General features: G+C 46.3%; 2 protein-coding genes and 1 long non-coding RNA gene across 3 annotated transcripts in view; 2 read left to right on the top strand and 1 right to left on the bottom strand.

Annotated features, from left to right (window-relative positions):
- LOC308133598 (gamma-aminobutyric acid type B receptor subunit 1-like) overlaps positions 1-8586 on the top strand; it is a gene marked incomplete at its 3' end in the record, with an annotated part of 28549 nt that extends 19963 nt beyond the window's left edge. Inside the window, exons 11-18 of the mRNA XM_080501050.1 lie at positions 1072-1204; positions 1923-2039; positions 5540-5650; positions 6106-6199; positions 6411-6538; positions 6626-6754; positions 7279-7422; positions 8308-8586. Coding sequence (XP_080357176.1) covers positions 1072-1204; positions 1923-2039; positions 5540-5650; positions 6106-6199; positions 6411-6538; positions 6626-6754; positions 7279-7422; positions 8308-8586 — 1135 coding nt within the window. The remainder of the gene's footprint in view (positions 1-1071; positions 1205-1922; positions 2040-5539; positions 5651-6105; positions 6200-6410; positions 6539-6625; positions 6755-7278; positions 7423-8307) is intronic.
- A 3709-nt stretch (positions 8587-12295) lies between these two features.
- On the bottom strand, positions 12296-14673 carry LOC308133765 (tumor necrosis factor-like; the record flags this gene model as incomplete). Its single annotated transcript, XM_080501276.1, has 3 exons — positions 12296-12735; positions 14145-14204; positions 14289-14673. The coding sequence occupies 3 exons, from the start codon at positions 14671-14673 to the stop codon at positions 12296-12298; spliced, it is 885 nt and encodes a 294-aa protein (XP_080357402.1).
- A 7246-nt stretch (positions 14674-21919) lies between these two features.
- LOC308133606 lies at positions 21920-23918 on the top strand. The gene is made up of 6 exons (XR_013936741.1): positions 21920-22193; positions 22539-22605; positions 22746-22834; positions 22936-23091; positions 23562-23654; positions 23763-23918. It is a non-coding gene; the product is annotated as an uncharacterized lncRNA (long non-coding RNA).
- Positions 23919-27754: the final 3836 nt, after the last annotated feature.

Raw genomic sequence — 27754 nt, 5'->3', positions numbered from 1 at the left:
TTGTTCTCATGGTTGTCTCATGTTGGTCTCATGGTGTTCTCATGGTGGTCTCATGGTGGTCTCATGGTGTTCTCATGGTGGTCTCATGCTGGTCTCATGCTGTTCTCATGGTGGTCTCATGGTGGTCTCATGCTGTTCTCATGCTGGTCTCATGGTGTTCTCATGGTGGTCTCATGCTGTTCTCATGGTGTTCTCATGGTGATCTCATGGTGTTCTCATGGTGGTCTCATGATGGTCTCATGTTGTTCTCATGGTGTTCTCATGGTGGTCTCATGGTGGTCTCATGCTGTTCTCATGGTGGTCTCATGGTGGTCTCATGCTGTTCTCATGGTGGTCTCATGATGGTCTCATGTTGTTCTCATGTTGTTCTCATGGTAGTCTCATGGTGTTCTCATGTTGTTCTCATGGTAGTCTCATTGTGTTCTCATGGTGTTCTCATGTTTCTGGTTGTGTTTCTAGCTCCAGACTCTTTCACGAGGGATATTTGAATCATTCACTTTTGTTGAGCAGCTGCAGATAAAAATCTGTTTTCTCCTCGCTGTGATTCCTGTGCTGTTGGTGATCCTTTAAGCTCCTGCTGCTGCTCTCACACACATCACACTTCTGACGCTGATGCTGCCGCCGCCGCCGCCGCCGCCACCGAGACAAAACTTTCATCTGATTTCAGAGGCGCTGGCAGGATGCAGAGCTTAAGGAGCTTAAGACGTCCGAATTGATGCTGCTGCAAAATGTTTCCTGAGAAATTAAAGAAACAATTTAGCTGATTGTTCTTCCATGTCTTCTTCACACACACACACACACACACACACACACACACACACACACACACACACACACACACACACACACACACACACACACACACACACACGTAAACGTACACGTACACGTATCTTTTGTTATAACATAAAAATCTAAAGTGTTATTTGACTATTAAAGTGAAAAACTTCAACTTATAAATTTGTTTTGGTAGTAACTCAGTGTGTGTGTGTGTGTGTGTGTGTGTGTGTGTGTGTGTGTGTGTGTGTGTGTGTGTGTGTGTGTGTGTGTGTGTGTGTGTGTGTCTTTCAGCTACATCCAGAACTCTCAGCCGTACCTGAACAACATGACGGCGGCGGGCTGCATGATGGCGCTGGCGGCCGTCTTCCCGCTCGGTATCGACGGTCATCACGTCCACAGATCTCAGTTCCCCGTCGTCTGCCAGGTGACAACCGCTTCTCTGTGTGGACGAGGGACGCTTTAACTTTCCTAGTTCAGCTCCCAAAGCAATGAACATCTGCTGTTGCTTTGAGGCAGTGAATGAATCAATACAGTTTCAGTAAACAACAATAAAAAAAAAAGTATTTAAACTCACATCTGCTTCTTCAAATGTTGTTTCTATTGAACAAAGTAGGAAAGTAGATTCAGTCGGACCTTTTGTCTTCAATGTGTCACATACTGCTTCACTTCATGGTAATCCTGGAAAAGGTGGGCCAGGACTAACCCTAACCCCCCACCTAGGACCCCCCCAGGACTGAGAGTGTCTCCTTCTTGGATTCACTATCATTAGTTTCCCTCAGAGCAGCGATCAGATGGTCTGATGGAAACCTTCCGGTATCAAAGAAATGTTTTACGGTCTGAACAGACTCGTCCTCCTGGAGCGGCTCTGATTGGCCCGTCGGCTCCCCGGCGGCTCCCCGGCGGCTCCCCGGCGGCTCCCCGGTGGTTTTGTTTTCTGTGAAGCTCTGGCTGTCGTTTCGGTGGAAAGTGTTGCGTTCAGGCGTCTCAGAGTCTGATGCCTTTTTAATAAACTGGAGCAAATCAGTAAATGCAACGGCTGTATTTGTTCACATGTTTTAAGCTCAACCTTAAGAGGGAATGTATTTAAAGTGCTAATCCTCTCCTCCTCTTCCTCTCCTCTTCCTCCTCACTCCCCCCTGCAGTTCCGTCTCTGGCTCCTTGGCCTCGGCTTCAGCCTGGCGTACGGCAGCATGTTCACCAAGATCTGGTGGGTCCACACCCTCTTCACCAAGAAGGACGAGAAGAAGGAGAAGAAGAAGGTGAGGAGGAGTGTGAGAAGGGAGGGCTGAGGGATGGAGGGGTGAGGGATGGAGGGATAAGCCTCTCTGTGAGCGGAGGAGAGATGGGAGTCGGGGTCCAGCTGCCTGTGTGGCTCCAGCTGATAAAAAAAAAAAGTAGTTCAGTTTAAAACTTTTGCAGCTTCGCAGTAACATAAGCTCGTAAGAGGCTGCAGCACATCGACCTCCACCTCCATCTGCCTCCACCACCCATCCTCCTCCTCCACCTCCACCACCACACTGAGGACAAGAGAGTTGGACCCACTGATTACAGACTCCAACACAAAAAGCACGTGCAACTCCGGGGAAGCACATAGCAGCAGCAACCTGCGACTGCAGCAACCTGCCATGGCAGCAACCTGCGACTGCAGCAACCTGCAACTGCAGCAACCTGCCACGGTAGCAACCTGCCACGGCAGCAACCTGCCACGGCAGCGACCTGCGATGGCAGCAACCTGCGACTGCAGCAACCTGCGATGGCAGCAACCTGCCACGGCAGCAACCTGCGACTGCAGCAACCTGCCACGGCAGCAACCTGCCATGGCAGCAACCTGAGATGGCAGCAACCTGCCACGGCAGCAACCTGCGACTGCAGCAACCTGCCATGGCAGCAACCTGCCACGGCAGCAACCTGCAACTGCAGCAACCTGCCACGGCAGCAACCTGCAACTGCAGCAACCTGCCACGGCAGCAACCTGCGATGGCAGCAACCTGCCACGACAGCAACCTGCGATGGCAGCGACCTGCGACTGCAGCAACCTGCCACGGCAGCAACCTACGATGGCAGCAACCTGCCACGGCAGCAACCTGCGATGGCAGCAACCTGCCACAGCAGCAACCAGCGATGGCAGCAACCTGCGACTGCAGTAACCTGCCATGGCAGAAACCTGCGATGGCAGCAACCTGCGACTGCAGCAACCTGCCACAGCAGGAACCAGCGATGGCAGCAACCTGCGACTGCAGTAACCTGCCATGGCAGAAACCTGTGATGGCAGCAACCTGCGATGGCAGCAACCTGCGACTGCAGCAACCTGCCACGGCAGCAACCTGCGACTGCAGCAACCTGCCACAGCAGCAACCAGCGATGGCAGCAACCTGCGACTGCAGTAACCTGCCATGGCAGAAACCTGCGATGGCAGCAACCTGCGACTGCAGCAACCTGCCACGGCAGCAACCTGCGATGGCAGCAACCTGCGACTGCAGCAACCTGCCACGGCAGCAACCTGCCACGGCAGCAACCTGCGATGGTAGCAACCTGCCACGGTAGCAACCTGCCACAGCAGCAACCTGCAACTGCAGCAACCTGCTGCAAGAGAAGCGTCAACCTGCAACAGCAAGAAAAGCAACACCATGCAGCGAGAGAAGCAGCAGTTTTAGGAGCATGCACGGTTTTATGAGTGTGCATGTCTTCACGTATTGAGGCGCCTGCATGTGTTCATGAGCGTGCGCGTGATTCTGACTGTGTGTTTGTCAATGCGTTTATGTTTACGATTACAAATCTGTTTGTGTTGAAAGGCATGCACTCTGCTGAGCGTGCATGTGGAGCTGCATGCATGTTGCTGAGCATGCATGCTGCTAAGCGTGCATGTTGCTGAGCGTGCATGTGGAGCTGCATGCATGTTGCTGAGCGTACATGCTGCTGAGCGTGCATGTTGCTGAGCGTGCATGCGGAGCTGCATGCATGTTGCTGAGCGTGCATGCTGCTGAGTGTGTATGTGTTGTGTGCCTCCTCTGTGTCCTGGAGCTGCTCTGTTGTGAGACTGAGACCAAATCAGAAGAAGCAGCGATGAAGTTTAGGAGCATTGATGAATATGGATGAGTATTAAAGTTCCTGGCAGAAATCCGACCTTCAGGGTTTATTATTGGAGCCAGAGCTCGACGAATCGGGTCGACTTTCAACTCTCTGCTTGTCCACAGAAGGGCAATTTGCCAGAGAGCTGCAACGAGTGTTTCAGGAAAGTTTCACAAATGGAGGAGAGAAGAAGGCTTTTCAAATGATTTTGCACGGAGCTGCAGTGAAGACAGGCTCAGGACTGGAACCTGCCTTATCTTCATTTCACTTTACTCACTGCGGCGCCGCTCAACATGGTGGCCTGGAGGAGCCACGGCGAGGAGAGGAGGATGTAAAGAGGGAGGGAGGGAGAGAGAGAGAAAGAGGAGGGAGGGAAAGCGAAGCTCATTGAGGTTGTTTCCTGTTTGGAAGATTCGGAATGCTCACACAGGAAACTGTCCGCATGAGAGCTGCAACATCTCAGAGGACACTGCAGCACACACACACACACACACACACACACACACACACACACACACACACACACACACACACACACACACACACACACACACACACACACACACACACACACACACACACCTGTCACATGGTTTGTCCTGGTGCTTTGTCTTTGTTTGCAGAGCAGACGTCCTTGGATAGCGATGACTTCTGTTCTCTCTCTCGTGTGTGTGTGTGTGTGTGTGTGTGTGTGTGTGTGTGTGTGTGTGTGTGTGTGTGTGTGTGTGTGTGTGTGTGTGTGTGTGTGTGTGTGTGTGTGTGTGTGTGTGATAATAATAAATTAATTATATTTTGTTTGTATAATGGGGATGTATAATTGTATCACTATACCATTAATCTCAACATTTGTAATAACATTCTAATAACTATTATAATAACATAACCATTGTAATAACTATTATCATTGCATTACAACACACAATATCCATTATAATAAACATCAATCACATCACTGTAACATTATTATAATGTTACTATATTCTAACCATAACAATAAAATTGTAATCAGATAATAACATGACTACCTTTTGGTTTTTTAAATGTGCTTTATAAATAAAGATTATTATTATTATTACCATTAGAATATATAAAAATACGGTGGCCCTGAAGTGCAAACCACAACAACAAATCACTAAACAGCAAATGAAAAAACACAACAGCAAATGAAAAACACAACAAATTAAAGGACACAACAACAAATTGAAAAACATCACTGCTAATTGAAAAACACAACAAGAAATTAAAAAACACAACAGCAAATTAAAAAAACACAACAACAAATTGAAAAACACCACTGCTAATTGAAAAACACAACAACAAATTGAAAAACACAACAGCAAATCATTAAACACAACAACAAATTGAAAAACAACAACAAATTAAAAAACACAACAACAAATTGATAAACACAACAGCAAATCATTAAACACAACAACAAATTGAAAAACAACAACAAATTAAAAAACACAACAGCAAATAGAAAAACACAACACAAATGAACAAATCATTTGTGTTGATTTGATTAATTTCATTTGTGTTGTGTTTTTCTATTTGCTGTTGTGTTTAATGATTTGTTGTTGTGGTTTGCACTTCAGGGCCACCGTATAATAACACTATAATAACATTATAACACCAGTATAATAACATCTTAGTAACATAATAACATAGCAGTCTTTGTGTTTGTTTGCAGCAACACCTGGAGCCGTGGAAACTGTACGCCACGGTGGGCGTGCTGCTGGCCGTGGACTTCCTGTCGCTCATGATCTGGCAGATCGTGGATCCACTGCACATCACGGTGGAGGTGAGGCGGAGAGAGGGAGAGCGGGGGAGACAGACAGGAGAAGGAGGAGGAGTCCGTTCACACGGAACCGATCCAGATCCGTGGTTAATTTTAACGATCGATTTAAAATCCAACACTAAAAAAAAAAAAGATTCTAGCTTTAAACTTCCGTGATGGAAGTTTCAGTCTCAAAGTATTTTTGAATAAAGTTCAAATTAAAAATGATGATTGGAGCCGTTTCTGTGCCCAGTACACACACACACACACACACACACACACACACACACACACACACACACACACAGAGTTTACTCCAGAGGATCAGCTGCAGTCACCAGGGTTTCCGCTGACTCTGCACTTTCCCTGCTGTCTCATCCGTTCTTATCATCTCTCTCTTTTTTTCATCCCTCCATCAATATACCCCTCCATCCCTCTGTCCCTCTACTCCTCCATCCCTCCATCCACCATGAGAGCAGAAGTTCACTCGGGAGGCTCCTAAAGAAGATTTGGATGTTTTGATTCAGCCGCTGCTCGAACACTGCAACTCTGAGAAGATGAACACCTGGCTGGGTAACACACACACACACACACACACACACACACACACACACACACACACACACACACACACACACACACACACACACACACACACACACACACACACACACACACACACACACACACACACACATTTCATCAGAAGGTTTTTATTTTTTATCCACCAACATTACACATTCTGAATGTTTTTACTGAAATAACCTGCTGATCCCCCCACCAGGTGTGGTTTACGGTTATAAAGGTCTCCTGCTGCTTCTCGGTATTTTTCTGGCCTACGAGACAAAGTCAGTTTCTACCGAAAAGATCAACGACCACCGAGCCGTCGGCATGGCGATTTACAACGTGGCTGTGAGTGAAGGACCTCCTCCTGGACCTGGACCTAGATCCTGGATTCTCTGGTCCTCATAATGTCGTCTGCCCCCCCCCCCCCTGCAGGTCCTGTGCCTCATCACGGCCCCGGTCACCATGATCCTGTCCTCGCAGCAGGACGCCTCCTTCGCCTTTGCTGCGCTCGCCGTCGTCTTTTCGGCCTACATCACCTTGGTGGTCCTGTTTGTTCCCAAGGTGAACCAGCGCCTCGCTGAGAGCAGCGGTCTGGGTCTGGGTCTGGGTCTGGGTCTGGGTCTGGGTCTGGGTCTGGGTCTGGGTCTGGCTTTTGCTCAGCAGAACCAGAGACGCTCACAGAAATAAAAGTTCAGGTTGAGTTTGAGGTTTTAAGCACTGTAGTTCCCCTCCCGTCCAGCAGGTGGAGGCAGTCTGGAACATTTTAATGACCTTCAATTAAATAATCCCCTTGAAACACAGTAAACATTAAAACTTTACAACATTAAAACTCCAGAAGAAGAAAACATTAAACATTAAGAGTGATTCTTTTCTCTGAGCTGGTTGGAGGTTTTTAAAGAAAATAAAGGATGAAACCTTCAATCAATCAATCAGTTCAGCCAATCTGGAGGAACAAGGTCTTCAAAACCTTCTCTTTTGTCTTTCTCTGAGCTGCGTTTCAACCTGTGCTGGAGGGCAGGTTGTGACTCGCTGAACTGTGTGAGGGGAGGATGAACCGTGTGGCTGAACGGTGTGACTGTGTTCAGATGCGGCGCCTCATCACGCGTGGCGAGTGGCAGTCGGAGCAGCAGGACACGCTGAAGACCGGCTCGTCCACCAACAACAACGACGAGGAGAAGTCCAGGCAGCTGGAGCGGGAGAACCGAGAGCTGCAGAAGATCATCCAGGAGGTGGGGGACTCACTCACTCACTCACTCACTCACTCACTCACTCACTCACTCACTCAATGAGTGAAGAAAGAAAACATAAAGAAATAATAGATTGGGTCGAGGAGAAATCAGATCAAAAGAATTTTCAACTCAAACTTAAATAAATGGGTCCAATTAAACTGAACAGAAGGAGGCGGTGTAGTGGGGTTTCATTTTATTGAAACAGACATTTTTTTTAATGCAATGTTATTCTCAGTGTAACAGATATGAACTGAAACAATAAAATATAACAGAGGATAAAATGTAACACTGTTACATTTTATCATCTGTTACATTTTATCATCTGTTACTAAGGCCTCGTTTACACAACAACGTTTCACGTGACGGAACCTAATCCGTTAAACAAAAGGGAGTGTGTTTACACTGCAGCAGCAGCGGACACAGAGACAACCATGTAGTTAGTCTGCCGGGCCACTGGAGGGTGCTGTTGCTTGATTTTGTAATGAAACCCGACAGACGTGTGTGCAGAGAACAATACGTGATAAACGTAGAGAAAATGGAGAGAACCTGACATCCGTATGGACTGATGACACATCGGATCCTATCAGGGAGAGTCTCAACTATAAAACTATTGATATGGATGATAAAACTAGAATTCTGACCACGAGTCAAACCGCTATAGGTCGGCCATGTTTGTTTACAACTGGATGAGCATGAGGGAGAGGGAGGGTAGAAGAAAGTTTTGCGGATACACTCGTATTCGTTGTCGTGTCTTGAGAGCTTGAGAGCCTCAAGCATTGGGCAGAAACAAAACCTGTAGAGGAAGTTTAATGGCTTTGTGAGGCCCCCCCCCCCCCCCCCCCCCCCCCGCTGCAGACTCACCCCCCTCCCTCGTTGTGTTTACAGAAAGAAGAGCGGGTGTCGGCTCTCCGTAACCAGTTGGCCGAGCGTCAGGCGTTGCGCAGCCGGCGCCGCCCCTCAGGGGGCCAGAACCAGAACCACAATGCCCCACTGCCGTCCTCCCAGCCGGATCCCAAGTCCCTGCTGCCCCCCCCCGGGTACCCCACCACGGACAACCACTCGCTGCCGCCGTCCTTCTCCAACTCGTCCAGCCTGTACCCGGCCGACAGCAAGATGAGCCGCAACCACTGCCACAACAGCCAGATCCCCCTGCTCTACAAGTAACGGGTGGGGGGGACGGCACGGGGCAGGGGGGGGGCCCCCGCACACAGGAGGCACACTGTGACATTCACTTGGTTTCTGGGCGACCAGCACATCGGTGTAGTGACACTGTCTACCACGAGGGGGCGCTGCACAGGTTGACACCCTCACATCCCAGACCACCGATCCCCCCCCCCCCCCCACTCACTTATCAAGCCCCCCCACCCCCCACCTCCACCCCCAGCGGCCCCGTGGCCTGGAGGCGGGACGTTTGTGTTTGTTGTTTACTGTCCGGTCTCACAGTCTGGCTCCGCCTCCGGTGGGCGGAGCCCTGGCCGTCATGGTGGTTTCTATCGTTCTGTAATATTTGAGCTGTTTCGTCACGCAGTCGTCGTTCTGTTCTTCGTTTATTTTTCAGGAAAGTCTTGCAGATTTACAAAAAGCAGCGTGTGGGATTTGTTCCGGGGTTTTGTTCCGGGGTTTTGGCCATGTGGAACCAAGTTTCACCACGAAGTGACAATGTGCTTTATCCAATAGCCATAATGAGTTAGAGGCCAGGGAGCTTAATGCATGTGTGTGTGTGCAATTTAATACCACGACTGACCCAGAGTGACCCCCCCCCCCCCCCACCACGAGGGACAATGACTGACCCTGAGGAATCTCCCAGGGTGACCCTGACTGACCCTGAGCCCCCCCCCATCCCCCATCCCCTGATTGACCCGGGTAACCTTGGGGGAGGGTAGAGCCACGTCCAAGTTCAGCAGGAGAAATGCTCGCTGGTATAAAAGGACAATTTTTATAGTTTTTCAAGATGTTTTACAAAGTATTTTCTCAGATTTGTGTTGTGTGTTCAGCAGAGCAGCAGCCCTCTGACAAATTCCTCGTCTTTTAACTCGTCCTTCGTCTCTTCTTCGTCTCGTATCATTGCCACTTTATGAGGAGAAAACAGACTGACGGGCTCTGAGGCTGAAGCAATGCTAATGCTAAAACAGTTAGTTCAGCAATCGGAGTAATGGCAGTCGCTAATGCTGATGTTAATGATAAAATGGTTGGTGCGGTGAGCAGCTGTGCTAATGGTAGGAGCACAGTGAGCTAAGTGAGCAGAGGAACTGAGCTAGCCACTATGCTAAAGCTAGTAATGCTGAGTGAGCGTGACTTGGACATCCTAATGTAATGTTAACAATGCTAAAGCTAATATTGCACGATAGCTGGTGTGCTAATGTTAATTCTAACAAGAGGCTCAGTTAGCCTGATGAGCAGGAAGAGCATGTAGCTGCTATCCTATTTGTAATGCTAGCAATGAGTGCCGGCTGGTATGCTACGGCTCTGCTATGCTACTGTTTACCAAGTGAGAATGGGAGCGAGGGATAGCAGCTATGCTAAAGCTAATAAAACTCGGTGAACAGAACTGGAACATAGCAGCGATGCTAATGCTAAAGCTAACAGTGGTGTGTGAACAGGATAATAACGAAAACTATGGGACTGTTTTCATCAATGGTCAACAAGTTACCGGAGACTCCAGTAACTGTAATCGGCAACTGCAATTTGCAACATCGAAACTGTTTGAAAAGGAAGCCTGAAAGTTCAAAATATTCAGATCTATTTCCTTTTAATGACGAGCATATATTTTAAGAACTATCTGCACTCAAACCTTTTGACTCTGGAACTAATTCCTGGTTGTTCAGTTTTCTTTACAGCGTAACCAGACACTTCCTGTGAGACGTGGGGTTTGTACGAGGGCTCCCCCTGCAGGCTCCCAGAGAAAGCACAGTTTTTATACCTGTGAACATGTCCGACTCTCAAACCTTCTTGGGTTTTTTTTTCTCTTCTTTTTCTTTTTCACGTTTTCCCACATGGGGAGACGCTCCGCGTTTGTTTTGATTTGGGGGCGTTGGGATTGGTTGTGAAGGAGGAAGTGACGTCAGGTGACTTCCTGTGTTCGGCCAGCAGTTAACCTGGAGCAATACTTCATTCCAGATGTTTCTGCAGCAGCTTCAGGAGCAGGGGAGACACTCACACTTCCTCTTTATTCACGAGAAGAGACTTTCCTCGCTCAGGGCCGGCAGGACGGCGTCTCGGACAGTGCGTACTTGTGAACGAATAAATCGGCCATATTTATTACTGTCGTTGTGGGCGGGATCGGTGTAACATATGAATGCAGAAATCATTTAGAAAAATGTTCTATTATCTTGCACATCTATTATATAATACTCTACAGGATTTGGGGATCTTTGTATTCACTATATCTAAACTCTTTAAATGTTGATATATTTCAGAGTATGTGTACGCAAATATATATGAGTCTAAATAAAAATACTTGGGTTTTTTTCCACTGAGATTCTGAGTTTCAGTCATGATTTTAATAACTGCGCGTGCGTGCGTGTGGGTGTGTGTGTGTGTGTAAAGAGTGTCCACTAGAGGTCAGCAGTGCTCCTCTGTGACCTGGTGACCGTCTGCAGGGGTCAAAGTTCAGAGCAGGTCACATGACGAGTCCAGCTGCAGGACAATGACTGGATGTTTCTGTACACGAGACGAATCGACTCCAAATGTTTCCTCTGTTTGTGGACAAAGAATGAAACAGCTGTGACAGCCTCCTCTTCCTCCTCCTCCTCTTCCTCCCCCTCTTCCTATTCTTTCTCCTCTTCCTCCTTCTCCCCTCCTCCTCCTACTCTTGTCTTCCTTCTCCTCTTTCCCCTTCTCCTGCTTCTCTTCCTCCTCCTTTCCTCTTCCTCCTCATCCTCCTGTTTCCAACCTTTAAGGTTCAGTAAATATCCTCTGACGTCTCGTTTTACTGATGTCGAGTTTCTTCTCCCAGATGTTGAGGTGTTTTGTTTCCCGGTGAAGATGATTGAGATGATTGTCAGAACGTGGAAACGCATGAGGAGGAAGTCGGGTTTTTTTTTTGTTTTGTTTAGTTTTTTTTAGCTGCTCTGAAGTTTGAGAAGATTAAAGAAAATAACAAACGGATATTTTTCAGAAAGTGGAAATGATGCTCGTTAAAACTGGAGGGGAAAAAAACAAACTACGAACACATGAAGTTTTTCTGCAGGAGACAAAAGAGAAGCTGGACGTCGTTTGATCTGTTTTCTACTCGGATGTTGGTTCGTAATGATGTGAAAGATGTGGACGCTTGAAACCAGTGAACACACACACACATGATTGTTGGCAGTGTGTGAGAGGGAGTGGGGGGTGTGGCGGGGAAAACCCGCTCTGGGCTGCGGCTTCACCTGACAACACTCAGCAAGAAAAGCAGGAAATTCCCACCAAACGCTGAGTGAGCTCACAGAGGAAGTATTCTGTGTGTGTGTGTGTGTGTGTGTGTGTGTGTGTGTGTGTGTGTGTGTGTGTGTGTGTGTGTGTGTGTGTGTGTGTGTGTGTGTGTGTGTGTGTGTGTGTGTGTGTGTGTGTGTGTGTGTGTGTTTTAATCCAGTTCACGTTCATTTCTGACATTTTATTAACAAAGTGTATAAATAGGCTCTCCTGAACATTCGATCAATTAAATACAAATAAATACAAATAAATACACAGAGGTTGTAGCTCACACACACACACATACACACACACACACACACACACACGCGCGCGCGCGCACACCTACACTTTCAACCAGATAAAACAGGAAGTGACGGAAACAAACTGTTACAGTTTAAGATGCTTGGGCGTTGATCTCCACTGAGATCGAAACGTTGCTCCGTCACCGTGGCGACGAACCTGCGGTGCTCCGACTTGCGGCTCAGAGGGCGAACACCCCAAAGAAGGTCTTACCCTCGTCGGTCTCCAGCTGGGCCAGCGGGCCGGTCTCGGTCCACAGGCGGTCGCCGCGCTGCAGCTGGAAGACGGCGCCCAGGTAGACGGCGTTGTACCAGCCGCGTCCGTCCCTGAAGGCGTCCGGAGCCTGGCTCTGGCACGCCGACCGCACGGCGCTCATCAGAGACACTCGGCGGCCCACTGAGTCCGAGTGGCGCCAGACGCAGTGGCTGAGCGGCGTTGGGGCGCTGCCGGCGCCACAGGAGGCCCTGAAGGACGCCTGGCTGTAGACGAAGTACAGGCCGGTCTGCGGGACCACGATGCTGTTGTTGGACAGCCTGAAGCCGCCCTGGTCGAACGCCTGGCCTTGGTCCTTCCTCCACTGCAGCTCCAAGCCGCCGCCATCGCCACCGCCGCCATCGCTCCCTGGAAGGAGAAGCAGAAAAGACTGAGTACATGTACACCGAGTCGGTTCTGAACAAAAAGAACTGACCAGAAGTTCCTGAACAAACAGAACCGACCAGCAACTCCTGAACAAACAGAACCGACCAGCAACTCCTGAACAAACAGAACCGTCATGCAGCTTCTTCTCCTGAACAAACAGAACCGACCTGCAGCTTTTGAACAAACAGAACCGTCATGCAGCTCCTGAACAAACAGAACCGACCTGCAGTTCCTGAACAAACAGAACCAAACAGCAGCTTTGTCTCCTGAACAAACAGAACCGAACAGCAGCTCCTGAACAAACAGAACCTTCATGCAGCTTCTTCTCCTGAACAAACAGAACCGACCTGCAGCTCCTGAACAAACAGAACCTTCATGCAGCTTCTTCTCCTGAACAAACGGAACCAAACAGCAGCTTTGTCTCCTGAACAAACAGAACCGAACAGCAGCTCCTGAACAAACAGAACCAAACAGCAGCTTTGTCTCCTGAAGAAACAGAACCGAACAGCAGCTCCTGAACAAACAGAACCTTCATGCAGCTTCTTCTCCTGAACAAACAGAACCGACCTGCAGCTCCTGAACAAACAGAACCAAACAGCAGCTTTTGAACAAACAGAACCGTCATGCAGCTTCTTCTCCTGAACAAACAGAACCGACCTGCAGTTCCTGAACAAACAGAACCGTCATGCAGCTTCTTATCCTGAACAAACAGAACCGACCTGCAGCTCCTGAACAAACAGAACCGAACAGCAGCTTTTGAACAAACAGAACCGTCATGCAGCTTCTTCTCCTGAACAAACAGAACCTTCATGCAGCTTCTTCTCCTGAACAAACAGAACCAACCTGCAGCTCCTGAACAAACAGAACCAAACAGCAGCTTTGTCTCCTGAACAAACAGAACCGAACAGCAGCTCCTGAACAAACAGAACCTTCATGCAGCTTCTTCTCCTGAACAAACAGAACCGACCTGCAGCTCCTGAACAAACAGAACCTTCATGCAGCTTCTTCTCCTGAACAAACAGAACCAAACAGCAGCTTTGTCTCCTGAACAAACAGAACCGAACAGCAGCTCCTGAACAAACAGAACCAAACAGCAGCTTTGTCTCCTGAAGAAACAGAACCGAACAGCAGCTCCTGAACAAACAGAACCTTCATGCAGCTTCTTCTCCTGAACAAACAGAACCGACCTGCAGCTCCTGAACAAACAGAACCAAACAGCAGCTTTTGAACAAACAGAACCGTCATGCAGCTTCTTCTCCTGAACAAACAGAACCGACCTGCAGCTCCTGAACAAACAGAACCGAACAGCATCTTTGTCTCCTGAACAAACAGCACTGACATGTAGCTTGAGGTTTGAAAGTGTGAAGGAGTTGTTTCCCTCCGGCTCTCACCTTCCAGGTGGATGGCTGCCTTGGCGCCGCTGCCGATCCGGCTCAGCGTGTCGTGTGGATCTGAAACGGAACAAAGGAGAGCTGGTGTGAATGAAATACCAACGAAGAAGAAGAGGAGTGTGACGCACCGGCGCCTGGTTTCACCTGTCGTGGCAAAGCTGCTCCGTGCCTGCGTTCGGCTGGCCTGGTTCTGCAGGAGAAGAGACAGGCTGGTTAGACTGGCGAAGGTTCTGGTGGAGGTTCTGGTGGAGGTTCCGGTGCAGGTGGAGCAGCTCCTCACCGTGACGTCCAGTCGTCCAGTGAAGTGCCAGGTGAAGAAAAGTGCTGCCAAGCAGAGAGCCACCAGGAGGAGCAGAGCCCCGGAGACCTTCCACATCCAGTCTGCAGACCACTTCTTCTCCACGAAGGCCCCCGCCCCCCCCTCCTCGCCGCCCGCCGTCCTGTATGCCAGCGCGCCCCCCTCCTCGCCGTCCGCCGTCCTGTATGCCAGCGCCCCCCCCTCCTCGCCGCCCGCCGTCCTGTATGCCATCCTGCTCTGCGAGCTTCAGGAAGAGTTCGACTCTCTGCTCTGGGTGAACTTCTGCTGCTGATTTATACCGACTCTGCTGGAGGGGAAGTCCAGTGAGGTCACTGTGAGAGAGAGCTGGAGGGGAGGAGGAGGAGGAGGAGGAGGAGGAGGAGGAGGAGGAGGAGGAGGAGGAGGTGCAAAGCACAGCAGAGGGAAACACACTCGCCTTTGTTCTTGTCCCAGGTGACTGGAGACAGTTTTTTTTTTAATAAATAAAAAAAAAAACCACACACTCACCCACACTCACACACACGCACACACTCTCAGGTGAGTGTAAAGCAACAGGAAGCAGAATCTTCCTGGTTCATCTGTGGTTTTTTTTGCTTTTATTTTTTTACTGGCATGAAACTAAAAAAGTTTCACTTTTCAAGTTTGAAAGAAGGAAAAAGAAAATGTGCAGAAAATCCAGCGACCTTGGTTCGAGTTCCAGTTTCACTTTTTACTCTGATTCCTCCTCCTGGAGCGGCGTCACCAACCTCTCAGAGGCGTTTTCAGGCAAACTGCTGGACGACAGGAGCTGATACCAACGTTAACCCCTGACCCCTGACCTTGACCCCTGACCTTGACCCTGACCTTGACCAGACTTTGTCTTTTCTTTCTGTTTTCTTTCTACTGGGTTTTTTCTGTAGATTACAATCTTTCTTTTCGTTCTCTGGATTTTTGTCCTCCTTTCATCATTCATTGTTTATTTCCCATCTTCCTGGTCTTCAGGATCATTTTTCCTTTCATGTTCCTTGTTTTGGTTTATGAACTGAAAGTTTCCTCGTCATGTCGTCTTGTTGCATCACTGATGATCTGGGTTCTTGGTTTTTACATCATTTTGTATCGTTTCACAAAGGATCTGAATCTTTGAATGTGTTTGTCATCACATTTATGTCTTTCGAAGTCTTTTTAACCCGTTTAGTGTTTGTCATTTTCTATCTTGTGATTTTAATGGCGTTCTCAGTGATTTCTGGGTCACTTTGCACCATTGTTGTGTGTTTTGTGTCTCTCAAGTTTTTTTTTATCCTCCTGAGACTCTTTGTAGTCATTTGGTGTATATTTGCTCTCGTTTCCTTCTCTTGACCGATGTTGTCGTTCTTTCTTTATGGCTCAGCAAAGGTTTCCAGGATCAATAGAGACGATCTGAGACGACGCTCAGGTTCTAATCTGTTAGTGGATTAAATGTTTATTCACATTCAAAAGGGTTCAAAACAAACATAGAAATGACACATTTATATATTGATTTGTTTATATATGAAAGATTATTTTCATTTACTTTTCCTGTTTAAACCATTTGAATACATATATTTTAAGGCAGGTGAATTCATTTTTTTCATTTATTTCTTTACTTACTTCATTCATTCATTCATTCATTCATTCATTGCGAGGAATGATCCTGGGAATGATCTTGATTGGCTGTTAAAGATGAAATTCTCCTGTTTATAAAAGAGCGACACAAGAAGTAATTATATTTATTGTTTTAAACGATTGTCTTTATTTTTCTGATTATTAATCTCTTGATTTCCAGGTGCATAAATTGCTTCAGATTATTTCACCACATCTTCTCTTCTGGGTCACGTTCACTTTTCTCTGAAGCCACGACAAACCCACAGCAAAGTTTTCCAGCATCTGTTTTGACCCTTTGTGTTTCTCCGACCTCAAGCAGCTGCTCAGGATTTTTGGTTTCACGCGTCTGACAGGTTGAAATGATCACTTCCTCTCGGTCGCGCGATCCCCCCCCCCCCCCCCCGACAGTCAACTGATTCACCGTCACGTCGATGCACTGAACTTCCTCAAAACAACCTGGCTGTTAAAAAAACAAACAGAAAAAAACAACCTGGCTGCGAGTCCAAACCATCCTCTCGTCACACTCAGACCCACAAACAGCCTCGAGGCTTCAGCGACGCACAAAACCACCGGGAGCTTGAACCTGAGACACAAAATGACCAAACAAAGACAGAAACTGTTGGGTTTCCACTGCAGAGACACACAATCCCACACAAAGTGACACAATCCCACACAAAGTGACACAATCCCACACAAAGTGACACAATCCAGCACAAAGTGACACAATCCAGCACAAAGTGACACAATCCAACACAAAGTGACACAATCCAGCACAAAGTGACACAATCCAGCACAAAGTGACACAATCCAACACAAAGTGACACAATCCAACACAAAGTGACACAATCCAACATAAACTCACAGACATCTCAAAAACAAAGAAGAAATGATTGACAACCACCAGGCAGAAAACAACAAAAGAGAGGAGAAACAGAAAATAACCCAGACTTCACCAAACACGTTACACAATGGAGGGAGTGACACAACAATGTGAGAGAAAAACCAAAAGTCATATTATGGTTTAAAACAATAGAGATTAAAGCAGAAAGTACTGGACTGTGAAAAATGTGCAAACCTGTAAAATAACCGAAAACAACAAAGTGAGTTCACTCTGTATAGAAAACCCAAGACACGGAGCGACAATGGAGAGAAGGCTTTTAAAATCATCAGTCAAATATTTTATTATTATATAATAAAACTTCTCAGTCAATAAATTACACAAAGCAGGTAAATAAACATCACACATCACATTCTTTTAAAAAAAGCTTAAGATTTTAATATCGTGTCAAACGACTGGAAGTTTAAAGTCGTAGTAAAGTCCAAAGTGGTACAGTCCAAAGTCTAAAGCAGTACAGTCTAAAGTAGTACAGTCCAGAGTAGTACAGTCCAAAGTGGTACAGTCTAAAGTAGTACAGTCTAAAGTAGTACAGTCCAGAGTAGTACAGTCTAAAGTGATACAGTCTAAAGTAGTAAAGTAGTACAGTCTAAAATGGTACAGTCTAAAGTAGTACAGTCTAAAATGGTACAGTCTAAAGTAGTACAGTCCAAAGTAGTACAGTCTAAAGTAGTACAGTCCAAAGTAGTACAGTCTAAAGTGATACAGTCTAAAGTAGTACAGTTCAAAGTAGTACAGTCCAAAGTAGTACAGTCCAAAGTGGTACAGTCCAAAGTAGTACAGTTCAAAGTAGTACAGTCCAAAGTAATACAGTCCAAAGTGGTACAGTCTAAAGTAGTACAGTCCAAAGTAGTGCAGTCCGAAGTGGTACAGTCTAAAGTGGTACAGTCTAAAGTGGTACAGTCTAAAGTGGTACAGTCCGAAGTGGTACAGTCCAGACAACAGGAAAGTGTAAGAATCAAAGAGCTCATGTTCTTGGTAGAATTTGTTCATTTCGTTTTGTTTGTTTTGGTTTGGTTTGGTTTAGTTTTGTTGATGAATTTAGTTTTTTCTACATTTTACTGTCAAACGTGGCCATAAAGATCATTAAAGGATGTTTTTTAATTGATCTGAAACTCATCAAATGTGATAATTTTTTTCTTTCCTGAGTGAAACATTGAGACTTAAACCTAATCTAGAGTTTCTGGATTAAATCTCTGCAAACTGTGTTTGGACTTGAAGAACCAGGATGAAAACCATGGAGACCAGCTGGAGGGACTGGATCTCCTGCCTGAGTGGTGGGGAAGAAGAAGGTCCACCCAAAAGAGGAGGTGGAGAAGATGTGTCTCTGGAGGGAGGAGGTGGAGAGGATCTGTCCCTGGAGGGAGGAGGTGGAGAAGATGTCTCTGGAGGGAGGAGGTGGAGAAGATGTGTCTGGAGGGAGGAGGTGGAGAGGATCTGTCCCTGGAGGGAGGAGGTGGAGAAGATGTCTCTGGAGGGAGGAGGTGGAGAAGATGTGTCTGGAGGGAGGAGGTGGAGAAGATGTGTCCCTGGAGGGAGGAGGTGGAGAAGATGTCTCTGGAGGGAGGAGGTGGAGAAGATGTCTCTGGGGGGAGGAGGTGGAGAAGGTCTGTCCCTGGAGGGAGGAGGTGGAGAAGATGTCTCTGGAGGGAGGAGGTGGAGAAGATGTGTCCCTGGAGGGAGGAGGTGGAGAAGATGTCTCTGGAGGGAGGAGGTGGAGAAGATGTCTCTGGGGGGAGGAGGTGGAGAAGATGTCTCTGGGGGGAGGAGGTGGAGAAGATCTGTCCCTGGAGGGAGGAGGTGGAGAAGATGTCTCTGGAGGGAGGAGGTGGAGAAAGATGTGTCTGGAGGGAGGAGGTGGAGAACATGTGTCTGGAGGGAGGAGGTGGAGAAGATGTGTCTGGAGGGAGGAGGTGGAGAAGATCTGTCCCTGGAGGGAGGAGGTGGAGAAGATGTGTCTGGAGGGAGGAGGTGGAGAAGGTGTGTCTGGAGGGAGGAGTTGGAGAAGATCTGTCCCTGGAGGGAGGAGGTGGAGAAGATGTGTCTGGAGGGAGGAGGTGGAGAAGGTGTGTCTGGAGGGAGGAGGTGGAGAAGATCTGTCCCTGGAGGGAGGAGGTGGAGAAGATGTGTCTGGAGGGAGGAGGTGGAGAAGGTGTGTCTGGAGGGAGGAGTTGGAGAAGATCTGTCCCTGGAGGGAGGAGGTGGAGAAGATGTCTCTGGAGGGAGGAGGTGGAGAAGATGTCTCTGGAGGGAGGAGGTGGAGAAGATGTCCCTGGAGGGAGGAGGTGGAGAAGATGTGTCCCCGGCGTTACCAGAGGCGAAAGGCCCCCCAGTGGGTGTTGTCCTTCAGGACGGGTGCTTGGAGGTGCAGGCTGACCTGGTCTCCCTCCGTCAGCCTCACGATCTTGGCCACCCACACCGAGCCCTCGGTGGCGTTGGAGAACGTCCCCTCCACCAGCGTCTTCTCGCTGCGGTGCGGCCCGCCGTTCCTCCTCAGGACCACGGACCTGGCCGGCCGGGGGCCGGGCCGCTTCCTGAAGCTGACCAGGGCGTAGACCCAGTACAGCCCGTCCTCCCCGCACAGGATGGAGTCGTTCAGCAGGCGGAGGGAGCAGCGCTGGCAGGCCGGGGACTCCTCCCAGGAGCCGCCGTCGACCGGGGCTGAGGGGTTCAACACACGTCGGGTCAGTCGGCCGGAAGGAGCTTCTCCTCAAGTCTTTTCATCGTTTTGTTGCACTTAAATGATATTAAACTCAAGAATGTCGCCACGAGTTTAACGGGGAATTTATTAAAGCTACAAATCAAAGAAAAGTTTATTGGATTCGGCCAGAGAGAGAAGCTCCATCCACACATTACTGGTGTATAATAAGAAACTGAATCGATTCATTTGGCAGAATGAACTCCTTCCTGCCTGATAATAATGGGTTATAACCCCCCACCCTCCACCCTCTCCACCCCTCCTCCACTCGACCTGCCACGTCTCCGGCTGCTTTCCCTCTAAACGACGCCCACGTTCCTCACAACGACTCACACAGACGTCGGAGTTGGTGGGCGTGGAGCAGCTTTTAGAGAGGGAGGAGAGTGATGAGCGGGGTCAACTGGAAGTGGCAACTTCGTCTTTTTTACTGCAACTTTTTTTTTTCCGTCTTTAAAAATCAGGAAAAGTCTCATATTGACTTCTGAGGGTTAAAGTCCTTGAAATATTTATCGACTTTCAGCAGTTTTCTGGCGATTCTGGACTCAGATCGCACGATCTGTGGCGCCCCCCTGTGGCCACAGTGTTTATCACAGCAGCATTGAACACAGAAGTCGGCCAATCATAGCGGAGCTCATCAAGAGGGCAGTCTCATGTGACCCGAAACCTCAAAAAGATGTGAAATAGGTCATTATGTGGACACAGGAGCTGATGAAGTCAAAGATGTGAGGGTTTCTTGATCATAACGAGCCAGTTTTTAACAATGTTCTTACACGTTACTATAGCAACGAGTATGTCTCATCTCATGTATGACAGGGGAGAATTAATCAGAAATAAAGTAATTAAAGACGCGGTATAGAAACGCTGGTTGTACTCACACTGGATCAGCTGGATATATGAGAGAGACTTCCCTGAAAGACATTCACACCTTCAGATCAATATTTTACTTTTTTTTTTTTTTTCCCCCTCGTTCACATTGAAAAATTTGAAACGACGTGAACATTTGTGGTTTTAAAAACTTTGCTCACCCGCTGACTGCAAAGCCTCCTGGAACGGTCCGGCTGGGGATCAGGAGTCACAGTTTGAGCAGTTTGTATGAAGTGGCCAATTAGATAAGAAGCCGTTGACTTGAGGCCTTTCAGGCTCCGGTGAGGATCAATAACTATCAAGAACCAGCTTACGATAACAACCTGACCTGAAACATATTGATCTCTTACATCTCGTCAGCTTTTCAAACACGTCATTTCACCACCTGAACATGTGACTGCGAGTAAAGGAACAAAGCCGAGTGTGGTTTTCAATCATATCCCACTTTGTCTGGAGCCAGAGTTGATGTGAGTTCCACAGGGACCTTCACACGACGACACACTGAGAACACACCTGTCGGAGTGGAGTCGTCTGGCTTCACCGTGGAAACTCCAACCTGAAGAAACAGACCTTAATTATACAGTTAAAATGTTCACCATGAGACAGTCGCTGTGGAGGAAGATACTCTATATCTTCTTCTTCTTCTTCTTCTTCTTCTTCCACACTAATACCTTCACTAATTCATCTTAAACTCATTCTGCTCATATGATTCAAACAGCCATGAAGGTGCTGCCACCTAGAGGTCCAACTGAGGAATAACACCCGCTGATTAAAAACTGGCATGATGGTACGATGATGGATGGATGGACGGATGGACGGACGGATGATGTACTCACCTGTCCTGACTGTGTCTTGACTGAAGAAATGAGCATTGCTGCCATGACGACCATGGACACGGTGAGGAGAGCACACCACACCTGGAGTAACAGGTACTTATGAGAGGACCTGGACTGTCCTGCCATCCTGCAAAACACACACACACACACACACACACACACACACACACACACACACACACACACACACACACACACACACACACACACACACACACACACACACACACACAGTTGATGATTCTGGTTCTAGAGGGTTTTTCCCCTGAAAGGGAGATTTTAGGTTCCTCCTCCACCTCCAGCCACTGATGTGTGAGTTCTGGTTCGATTTGTGGAGTGACAGAGACCGTGGTGTTGTGGTGTTGTGGTGTTGTGATGCTGAGATGTTGTGGTGTTGTGAGATGACGGGGTGAAGTACAGTCTCCAGTGAAACTCCTCCATGTTTCCGTTCAGCCGAAGCAGCGAGACACAAAGTCCCTTTTTCACCACACTGAGAAAAATGATTCATGGGGTTAGTTTGTAAAGCTTGAAATCAAGAGCCTTTTTTACAGAAAAAATTTAAGTTTGTTACATACACATGTTTTAATCAGTTAATAACTTCCTGTTATAAGTTTGTCAAACTGAGAATATAGAAATCTGTCTTGACTCCATAATTTAATGATTTTGAATGGACATTTCTGCTTCCACTCAGCAAGAGACAATATTTAGTTGGTGCAACTTGAATTTCTGTTAAGCATCCTTCAAAAGCTGAGTAAGACTGGACTTGCCCGCACATGTTTTAACCAAAGGCCACGCCTGCAAGAAAGTGGAGGGAAAGGAACGGACATTGCATATTTTCAATCCAATTGAATGTTACTGGGTGAGTAGTACTTTTTGCTTTCTTTAATTTGCAACACTCAATGAGTGTTTTAACATAGTGCAAGGAATAGTTTTTTTTTTACACAATCCTAAAAGCAGGTTTTCAGTTAACTGTTCATTAAGCTATTGTATGTAATGTGATACACTTTAGCTGAGTCTTTCTGCCGCTGCTGCTTAAATTAGGTCTTACATTACATTTCCCTGCACAGCTAAGAGATTATATGTGTCATTTTCTCCCAATTTAAACACAAGGATGATGTGGGTTAATGTTTAAGCTTTGTACATAGGTTAATTTTATTTTGTTCAGTGTTTTTAACCCCAGTTTATTGATCGTTTTTTGTCCAAGACCAACGTAAAAACGTGGGCTGGAGAGCTGATACGACAACGTTGCTGAGAGGAAGAGGCCTAAAAAAGTAAGTCTATTATCACTTTACTTAACATTAAACATATGAAAATATTGGCCTGCTAATATTGCCATTGAGTGTGCACTATTTTTATTTCCTTTGGTATGTTACAACATTAATGAGAAGGCTTTTTGGGTTGTTTTTTTTAGGCCCCGTTGTATAAAGTTTGAGAGGTTGGCTGCTAGTTGTTGTTAATGACTTCAAAGTCCGATGGCCTGCTCTTTTTGATGCAGCTCAGGTAAATATTTGATCATTAAATGGTTTGCAGTATGTACTATGTTGATGGAAATTTCCTGCATTTTAAAAAATTGTCCCTGTTGTTTGTCTTTACACTCACAGATAAACCAAGAGTTCAGAAGAATCACAACTCTCAATCTGGAGACAACATTCATGGCAAAACTGGACCAGTACATCCCGAAGATAATGTCCTTGCTGTCAGCAAGAGGAGGAGCTGCAAAGATGAGTATTCAGTGCATAAAGAACCTGCTGCTTGAGGTATGAATAAACCTTGTCTTACAGTATACGTGGTTCCAGTATCACCGCAAAGGTGGTCAGAAATAGAATTTCAAATAACTGCTTACATTGCTGATTGTCTCCTTTATGCGTTAAAGTCAACTGTTCTGAGTCCAAATACTTACAAGGACAAATATCAGATCAGGTGTTTTTTATGGCTTAGTTATTTGCTCCCAATTGGACAGGGAAAAAATCTTCAGTTAGTACATAACTATAAATGCTTAAGCAGAGCACAACTTAATTGTAAAATGATTTTTCTGTTGTTTCATTATTGCAATCTTTAAAATGATAAATTTAACATACACAATTGAGATCGGTAATTGGTATAGGCCAGGCATTGGAAACATCATCCTTCACTCTCTTTCCTAGTGATGTTATTACAAAAAGCTCATCTTCATTGAGGTTAAATTAAAAAACATTATAAAACACTTTTTTATTTTTCTTATTCACAGGATGATTCTGAGGAAAGAAGGAGAGAGATGGCTATCCGTGGCTTAGTGGTGTATCTCAGAGAAAAGGAGGAAGATCTCTTTAAAGATCAGTTGGTAGGTAAATGGAAAACTTAATTTCATTGTATATTCTTTGTTTTACTGCTATTTTTAAATTGTATTGCGTATAAATACTAACTTTTTTTTCTTAACTACTTACGCCAGGATGGTGGAGGAGATGAAACGGATAAAGTGATGAAGATTGTCGTTACCAGAGGTGCCACAACATCTGATCCAGCCAATGCAAAGATTGTGCTTGAGGGAACAACAGTCCTTGAAGACCTGGACGTACCCAGAGCATGTGCCATGCTAATGGGGCTAATCTACGCTCTCAACCTCAGCTACCCAAAAGAACTGAAAAACACTTTGGAAGTATTTCAAAAGATACTCCTTGAGCTGGATAGTCTGAAAGCCAGTCCGAAAGTACTGTCTCTCAAAAATAGACTGCTTTTTGTGATGTTCTACTGTTTTAACCTATTGAGATGTCGTCAATCGCTGCCCTTACCTTAATAACAGGGGTAGGCTAACCAGAAGCAGATCAGAAAATGTGATGCAGTTTGAGTGTTTTATAGTTGTGTTTATTACAGTATTACATTTCAATTTTTTTGGTTTTGATATGAATCAGATATGTAGCAAGTTACTTGGAAGAAAAGCTTTGACATTCAAGAATAGATGAAGAAATTTGATGTGCCTTACCGATACTGACAACAAAAAAATATATACATTTTATTTTCTACTCTGTTGTTGTGAAATGGAGTACTGCATTCAGTTCAGGGGATGAGTAATCCAAAATCCACAGTAATAATTACAACATGTTAATCTTGTTTTACATTGTTCAAGGGCAATAACCTGGTAAAAGCCTTCAGATGTGAAGCTTCACACTCATTTGGGTGTGGTTATTTTTTGATTTTTGTTTAATTATTGCTAGAAGTGGGCATATTTTTTTGTTCAAAATGAGGAAAATCATTCATTGTTTCAAAACATTTGTTAATACTAGTTTTCTAATAAACATTTTGCTCAATGAAGAGGACTTTCAACGTGTAATTTATTTTAACTTATGTACATTAGGTTACTAGAACTAAAAAAAAGGGATAACATACAGACTTTTATAAGCTGAATCAAGGCAAAATAAATGAGTTGGATGAACCTAAATAGACTTAATTGACGACTTAAAAACGCCAAAATGTTTTAATCAGAATTCAGTTGGTTTAACTTATTTAACCTTGTTGAGGACAAGAAATGGCATGTTGGTTGTACTAGACTACCTCTTGTGGGATTAACTCAATAATGAGTTGAGTTGAGAGTACTTAAAAAAATCTATGCAAATTGTTACCTTAATTTTATTAAGTTTAGCCAATGTATTATTTTTTAGAGTGCACAAAACAAAACAAACTCCAGTGGTTTGAACCAGATGTTAACATGACTCTCTCTCTCTCTCTCTCTCTGTCTGTCTGTCTCACACACACACACACACACACACACACACACGCACGCACGCACGCACGCACGCACGCACGCACGCACGCACGCACGCACGCACGCACGCACACACACACACACACACACACACACACACACACACACACACACACACACACACACACACACACACACACACACTCATGGCTGTTGGTCTGCTCACCTGTCCAGGTTCAGCCTGCCCGGGGTTGGTCCAGCCCTCACACTTCCTGGTCATAATAGAGAATAGTTCTGTAATCTACTGTGATAATCCCTGTGACCTTCCTCCTCCTCTTCTTCCTCCTCCTCCAACTTTCAGAATTTGGGAATTTCAGCAGCGGAGAAGTCGACCACAGACCAGAGGGTTAAAGAAAGCCCAGAATTCCTGAGACAAGCAGGAAAGACAGCAGTGCAGAGTTACTCACCGTGTGTGAGTGTGTGTGAGAGAGAGTGTGTGTGAGTGTGTGTGAGCTCTCAGTCTGCTTCAGTCTGGCAGGGTTTTCCCTTCACACCGGCCCACTGCTGAGTTTATAGCTCACCACGACAGGGGACAGAGACTGTGGAGGAGGAGGAGGAGGAGGAGGAAGAACAGGAGGAGGAGGTTCCATTGGTGGATCTCCAGCCTGTATCATGAAAGTGAATACAGAGATTACATAGTTACTTTACAAGCTTTTCTATAAAAGAACTGATGTATTCTTAAAAAATTGTCATATAATTTGAATGTCAGAGGAGGAAGATGCTCTATAATCTGGATGCTAGGGGAGGAAGATGCTCTATAATCTGGATGTTAGAGGCGGAATATGCTCTATAATCTGATGTTAGAGGGGGAAGATGCTCTACAATCTGATGTTAGAGGAGGAAGATGCTCGACAATCTGATGTTAGAGGAGGAAGATGCTCTATAATCTGATGTTAGGGGAGGGAAATGCTCTATAATCTGATGTTAGAGGAGGAAGATGCTGTATAATCTGATGTTAGGGGAGGGAGATGCTCTATAATCTGGTGTTAGGGGAGGGAAATGCTCTATAATCTGATGTTAGAGGGGGAAGATGCTGTATAATCTGATGTTAGGGGAGGGAGATGCTCTATAATCTGATGTTAGAGGGGGAAGATGCTCTACAATCTGATGTTAGAGGAGGAAGATGCTCTACAATCTGATGTTAGAGGAGGAAGATGCTCGACAATCTGATGTTAGAGGAGGAAGATGCTCTACAATCTGATGTTAGAGGAGGGAGATGCTCGACAATCTGATGTTAGAGGAGGGAGATGCTCTATAATCTGATGTTAGAGGAGGAAGATGCTCTATAATCTGATGTTAGGGGAGGGGAATGCTCTATAATCTGATGTTAGAGGAGGAAGATGCTCTATAATCTGATGTTAGGGGAGGGAGATGCTCTATAATCTGATGTTAGGGGAGGGAGATGCTCTATAATCTGATGTTAGAGGAGGGAGATGCTCTATGATCTGATGTTAGAGGAAGATGCTCTATAATCTGATGCCAGTGGAGGAAGATGCTCTATAATCTGATGTTAGAGGAAGATGCTCTATAATCTGGTGCTAGAGGAGGAAGATGCTTTATAATCTGATGTTAGAGGAGGAAGATGCTCTTTAATCTGATGTTAGTGGAGGAAGATGCTCTATAATCTGATGTTAGAGGAGGAAGATGCTCTATAATCTGATGTTAGAGGGGGAAGATGCTCTATAATCTAGATTAGCGACAGTTGAACATCTTTTACATTGCTGTCACGAAGACTGAGTTAGTCCAGGATTAACGAGGCTGAATCTCCAGTAAACAGGAGTTCAGCCTAATCGTAACAGAGCAGCTCTGTCCCGGAGATAGAAGCCTTGGATAATGCTAATGCTGAGCAGAGGGCAGTGGCTGAGGCTAATGCTAATAGCAGCAGTGAACTAATGTTCTCCTGCTCGTCTGATTATAATCTGAGTGAGCAACTGAGCTCATTCCAATGCGGACAATGCTAACAGTTGGATCAGTGTGACAGGAGCTGGAGAACATTTTCCACCTGTTACGAGATGAATGAAAACCATGTTTACTCAAACTGAGTGTACGAAGAGGAGCGGAGGCGAGGACCGAGCGGTGGCTGAGCTGCAGGACGTGTGAGACGAGCAGTTCAACCTGCCTGTGGTTTGTCGCTCCGGTCGGCGGTGTGGGCGGCTCTTTGTAGGTCATCGTCACACTTTCACACCAAATGAAACCCCGCGGGGGTCGGGGGAGGGGGGGGCGCTTTCGTTATGTGATGATGAGTCATATCGCATCCCCGCAAAGTTTACTCTCTCAGGCCCCGCCCACACCATGACACCGTTTCTCATAACCGTGGCTTCCGTCCTATAAAACACTAGATACCGCAGGCCTATCAGTGCCTGTTGACATAACGTGCCTACAGCGCCGCCATCTTGGAGAGGTCTCCGGCGTGTGCTAAACGTATAGATCCCAGGCGAGAACATCCACAAAAACATTCGAAGCTCGCTTGCTAGTCTATGTAACAACACATAAAATACCTAATTTTAAAGCTGAGGAAAAGTTCTGACGTTTCCCCCCTCCCAATAATTTTTCCATGAGTAAGAAGAGCATCAATTTGACCTCAGACAGCAATAATATATAATATGTATATAACGGTATAAACTATATTAATACTTAATAAACGGTATATATTGTGATTGAGAATATTATTCATTGAAATA

This window comes from Blennius ocellaris (assembly GCF_963422515.1).
Source record: "Blennius ocellaris genome assembly, chromosome: 8".
Lineage (NCBI taxonomy): Eukaryota > Metazoa > Chordata > Actinopteri > Blenniiformes > Blenniidae > Blennius > Blennius ocellaris.
The sequence above is the reverse complement of the archived record's forward strand: the minus strand, read 5'-3'. Positions and strand labels throughout refer to the sequence as shown.